This window comes from Suricata suricatta, chromosome 4 (genome assembly GCF_006229205.1).
Source record: "Suricata suricatta isolate VVHF042 chromosome 4, meerkat_22Aug2017_6uvM2_HiC, whole genome shotgun sequence".
Taxonomy (NCBI): Eukaryota; Metazoa; Chordata; class Mammalia; order Carnivora; family Herpestidae; genus Suricata; species Suricata suricatta.
In genome coordinates, this window is record NC_043703.1 from 53,898,178 (window position 1) to 53,904,177 (window position 6,000).

The window sequence follows — 6,000 nt, forward strand, 5'->3', positions numbered from 1 at the left end:
TCTATTCAGTGAACATTCCGCAAGTGATTTCCCTGCATCTTTGCCTTTATTTTGATTGCAGTGCCTTTATCTGAAAGGTAGGTAAACAAAGTGCCCCGAGAAGCCAGGTCCAGAAGGAAGTAATAGGGAAGGGACTGCAGTACATTCGTGCCTGTCGGTGGATGTCAAAGGGATTAGTGTCGTACTGAATTGAGTGGGGGAGGGCATTGCTGCCAAATCTTCCAGTCTTTTGAGAGGAGCTGGAAATGGGTATTTTTACATGAAATCTTAGAATTTTTTCGCTTCTGTTTTATTTAGGTGCTTCCCAACAAAAGGAGGATCAGCATTGCATTTTAATGTGTGAAAGACTCTGAGGAGTCCTGTAAACAAATCTATTTAGGATTCTGGATTCCTTAGTCTGGCCTAAAACTCTTTACCACTTGACTCAAGGCCATCATTCACTGATGTTAGAAAGAATGTGCTAGCTTTTCTCATTTCTGTGTTTAATTGGATTAGTCTCTTAACCTGGAATGCCTCCATTTTGTTGACCTCTTCTTTCATTTAATTCATCTTTTGCTAGCTTTCTCATTTGCATTTTCATGACAGCATGTTGTACCTGTCATAAAGTTATTATCCTGTTCATGTTCATGGATTGGATCTTTTTGCATTAAACTAGGACCTTTGAGGACAAGACCTATGTCCATACTATAACATGCACTTGGCACAGTGCCTAATGGTTGTAGACAATGACAGAATGAGTGTTTGAGCCCCTAAATGAAGGCAGGTTGGAACTCAATCTGGTGTTATGGAGAAACAGTAATTTTCTAACTGGTCTTCATATCCATTTTATATATAGTTTCCGGTACAAGTTTCTAGGAGCGTACTTTATTCTTTTGTTCATACAGTACGTTTGGCTCTCTATTTTCTAAGGAATAAAGTCCATGCTCTGTAGTGTGATATTCAGGATATTCTGTCGTCCAGCCTAGTTCTCCTTTACAGTTCATCTCCTACTTTTCCTTAGTTTGTACTCTCCCAGCCCAGTGTGACTACATTTTCATGATCAGCCTCTCTGTGGCTTTGCTTAGCTGATACTTCTGATTCTATATTCCTAATTCAGCCTGTTGAAACCCCAGTACCCTTCAAGATTTAGCTCAGGCTTTCTCTATTGTTAAGCCATTCCTCAATTCTTAGAATGGAAGAAATGTTCTCTTATCTGATCTTGGCATAGTGGAGTTCTCTTAATTAAACATTAATTAAAATTTATCTCTTGTGTACTGAGAACAAACTGAGGGTTGATGGGGGGTGGGGGAGAGAAAATGAGTGATGGGCATAGAGGAGAGCACTTGTTAGGATGAGCACTGGGTGTTAAATGGAAACCAACTTGACAATAAACTATTTTTTTAAAAAAAAACTGGGGCACCTGGGTGACTCAGTTGGTTAAGCATCTGACCTCAGCTCAGGTCATGATCTCACAGTTCATGAATTTGAGCCCCGTGTCAGGCTCTGTGCTGACAGCTCAGAGCTTGGAGCCTGTTTCAGAATCTGTGTCCTTCTCCCCCCGCCCCCCCCCCCGCCCCGTGTGTCTACCCCACTCATGTTCTATTTCTATCTCTCTCAAAAAATGAATAAGCATTTAAAAATAAAATTTCTTGCTTGTAGTGTAGCTTTTTTATCTTCTGGCTGGGAACAGTTCTTATACTCAGTACTTTGCTTATAGTAGATATTTTATATATATATATATTTTTTAATTAGACTATTATATATATGTAGAAGTAAAGGTAAGGAATTGTAAGGAGATCATTACTTGGATAAACTATTATTAGGACATGTTGTAATAGTGTTAAGTGATACAAACTTACAATATCTACACAGAGGATTGATGTTTTTTGGGTTTTTTTTTTACCAAATGATTATAAGTAGGTTAGTTGAGGAGAGCCAAGGGTAAGTTTTGATCTATGTAAATGCTGTATTTTATGTAAATATGAAATCATGTTATTTCTTTTCGTTCTTAACATAAATTTGAAGAAAACATGAAATCTAAATAAACTTTTTCCCTTTTTTTTAGGAATCAAGGAAGGACTGAGGTAAGATTATTTCTATGAATATTTTCTTGAAAACCTGAGGTTATTTTACCATGTATTAGTAATAGTAAAGAGAAGGTGGTGTTTGTGTTCTAGAAAACTACATCAAAATAGTGGCTAATGGTGAGGAACACATAACAGTATAAATGTCACTTTTGTGTGAATGAATGGACTCTTTTCTTCTTGTTCATTCTTAGCATTTTTCTGCCTTGACCTAAAATATCCTGTCACTGGGTACTCTAAGGCTTACTCTTGCTTCAGTATTAACTCGAATATTATTACAGTTTTGCTAAGGTATTTGGTATGGATTTTTCAGGGCTGTAGGTTTTGACTCATTAAGTCCAGGACATAATTTTGGTACCTATGACATACTAGAGAAGTATTTAATAAATGCTTTATAATCTTTGTGGTTGGGAGATTAGTATTTTATGTTTATAAAAATCCCTTTGATGTAAAATGTGATGTTCCTTTGGGGAGAGCTGGTATATAGTAAAAATCCTTTTGAAAGAACATCTACTATGTCTTTTTTACTCTAAACCTCAATATTGAATTACCTTTGTAAGTATTTAGTTGTATTTGTTAAAATATTCAAAAATAAAGCAGCAGCAGATACTCCTGCAGTGGTCACTAAGCCTTAAAAAAGGGATACATCCTCTGCTTATGGGAATGTTTAAGCTTTCTTAGTAATAGCTTACTTTCCCCCCCTTTAAGTACAAGTTGCCTTTTAAATACTCTTATAATATTCATTCAGTAAGCAAATATTGCCAGGCCCCTTGCTATGTATTTACTTATATTTGTTATATATTTAAGTATGTACATTTATAAGGATATAAATGTAAGAAGATAAGATCCCTTGACTTCAGAGACCTTAGGGAAAAAATGTTTTCATTCCTGTTTTGGAACTAGAGTTTCTTCAGCCATAAACCAGAAAAAACATTTGAAAGCTATGACCCATCTTTATGATGGTAGATTAGCCCCATTATTCTGACAAATGGGAATAGATTCTCTTTTTTATGACTAAGTATTAAGGATTTTTTGATGAAGTTTTAGAAAAATGTTGAATAAAATGATTAGAAACTAAGATTTACATTTTAAAAAATTGTCTTATTTATAATCAGAATTTCTGTGAAAGACACTTTGAATACATAAGTCTGTTGTAATAAACTTTTGTTAATGTGTCTGTTAGGTGTCATTTACTTTGAATGAGGATCTTGCAAATATTCACGATATTGGCGGAAAACCAGCTTCTGTAAGCACTCCTAGAGAACATCCATTTGTCTTACAAAGTGTTGGAGGACAGACATTAACAGTCTTTACTGAGAGCTCATCAGGTAAGTGGGAATAGTATTATTTAATGTGATTCCTGGGCTTGTCATATAGATGTTATGTTTCAACATACACTTTGAGGTCATTATCGAGGCTGCTTTCCCTGTTGTTCTGTCTGCCCCTATTATTCATATCATGCTATTTCTCTACTTTCCTGTGATTAATGAAATTTTGGCTGTTACTCGAAGGATTTAATTTCCATTTGGGGCATGAAGAAATAGAACAAAGCAGATGGAAGAGTATGGTGCATCAAGCTGTCTTCTAGGATGTTGAAGAAACAGTATTCTGGGTTTTGCCAAGATAAGGTCATACTTGCCTGTTTTGGTAAATTGATATTCAGCAACTATAAGTTGTGTTTAAAAAAATATTGCTTAATATTAGGGAATATTTTAGTCTGAATTTTTGCTTTTGTAGGTTTCATTTCTCCGAGAGCCTTTTTAGTACAGAGATGAACTGTTTCTAATTGGTTTTGACTTCCACGAAGCTCCATGTTGAGTATAGTTTGTTAATTTTGTGTTTTTGCCTGGATATTTTACCACTTCAATAAATCAGGAGCAGGTGTTTCAGTTTGTGCATTAAATAGAGAGGGAGCTTTTTTGTAGCATATATATATGTATACACACACACACATATATATATGTTTGTTTTCATTGTTTCTTGATTTTTAGCCTTCTCTAAATTTAGAATATTACTATTAACGCAGTAGGGCAACTCATTTTATTGGAGCTAATTTCCCATATTGAATTTAAAAGTTTATTGGTTGTATAAGGAAAATGATTTGTGATTTTGTCATATCTGCATTAAACATTACAAAGAAGACTATAAGAAATTATGTTAAGGATGTTATTGTTATAAAGAAAGAATATGTTCAGATAAATTTTTTTGCTACGTCTTGGATTACTAGTAGCTGTCAAAACTGATCTAAAAAATTAGTAGTTTTCTCCACCTTGAATGTAACAAGTGGTAAATTATAACTTTTCTGCATGTGGTTTAGGGTAAAAGTTTTGTTTTATTGCATTATTTTGATGCTACAATAATACTGATACTACAGTAACGTGTAGTATTATAGGAAGTAGAAAGTGTTAAATACTTGCATTTTCTCTTAGAGAGGATTCAGTTATTCAACGAATATTTATTGTATGCCATGCAAGGAATAGCATAAGTGCATCCAAGGAATCTGGAATTCGTATTGTGATTGATAGGATTTAATAAGACCTATTGAACCAATGAAGTTTTTTCTACTTTTGTGTTTGTCCCTGGAGTAGAAGAGGCATAGTACCACAATCATAAATAGGAGGCAGAGCCTTGAAAAAGTTTGAGGTAGGAAAATTTGAACTACTTTGGTGGCAAAAGATCTCCTATTTCAGCCTTTCTACATTTTACTAAGCTGCTAATTTTTTCAACATGTGATTTATTACTTACACAAAAGACAATGATTTAGCAGGCTGTGTGCTGACATCTCAGAGCCTGGAGTCAGCTTTGGATTCTGTCTCCCTCTCTATCTGCCCCTACCCTGCTTGTACTCTGTCTTTCTCTCAAAAATAAATAAAACATTAAAAAAGATAAAAGTTTTAAAAGACAGTGATTTAGAAAGGTAAGGTTTGTTATTCTCAAAATTTATCTTCCACTTAAAAAAATTGTTTTTAATGTTTATTAGAGACCTCGTGCACACGTGCGTGTGCACGCACACACACACACACACACACACACACACACACACACACACAAACACACACAGAAGTGTGTGAGGGGCAGAGAGAGAGAGGGAGACACAGAATCCAAAGCAGGCTCCATGCTCTGAGCTGTCAGTATAGAGCCTGATGTAGGGCTCGAACACACAAACTGCGAGATCATGACCTGAGCTGAAGTCGGACGCTTAACTGACTGAGCCACCCAGGTGCCCCTTTATCTTCCATTTTTATTCTTGTAAATTCTCTAGTTAGTATTGTTCTCTTTTTGAACATTTTGTGTTCACATTTCTGGTTACAGTGTACTCCAAAGTGAATATGGTATTCTAAAGATTATCTTGGCAGGGATATGGAAGTGGATCAAGACTGCCATCCATCTTCTGGAGTTTGGACAATATGTTCTTGCTTTGTAGAGCTGTGGTAATACAAATGCAGGTCTAAGTTGCTGCTAGATGCTGCACACGATAAGGAAACATTTTGCTTATTAATAGTCATTTCTGTTTATGTCATTGTTCCTTGGCTCACCTTGCACTTTTCTGGGCTTTGTTTTTCTTATTTGTGAAATGGGATAATAATTAATTACATTTATGTATACAGAGGAATATATTTAAAACACAACACTACGTAATATATGCTCAATAACTATTAGCTGTTACTGTTATTAGATTTTTTTTTTTTAGCTCTAGCCATCTATCTATATATTTTTTATATTTTTTTAAAGTAAGCTCCAGGGGCGCCTGGGTGGCTCAGTCGGTTAAGCGTCCGGCTTCAGATCAGGTCATGATCTCACGGTTCGTGGGTTCGGGCCCCATGTCGGGCTCTGTGTTGGCGGCTAGCTCAGAGACTGGAGCCTGTTTCGGATTCTGTGTCTCCCTCTCTCTCTCTGACCCTCCCCAACTCATGCTGTCTCTCTCTGTCTCTCAAAA

General features: G+C 35.8%; 1 protein-coding gene across 1 annotated transcript in view; it reads left to right on the forward strand.

Moving 5' to 3' along the window:
* GTF2F2 (general transcription factor IIF subunit 2) overlaps positions 1–6,000 on the forward strand; it is a 156,549-nt gene that overhangs the window by 24,325 nt on the left and 126,224 nt on the right. The window contains exons 3-4 of the mRNA XM_029936711.1: positions 2,045–2,063; positions 3,247–3,391. Of these exons, the coding sequence (XP_029792571.1) occupies positions 2,045–2,063; positions 3,247–3,391 (164 nt within the window). The remainder of the gene's footprint in view (positions 1–2,044; positions 2,064–3,246; positions 3,392–6,000) is intronic.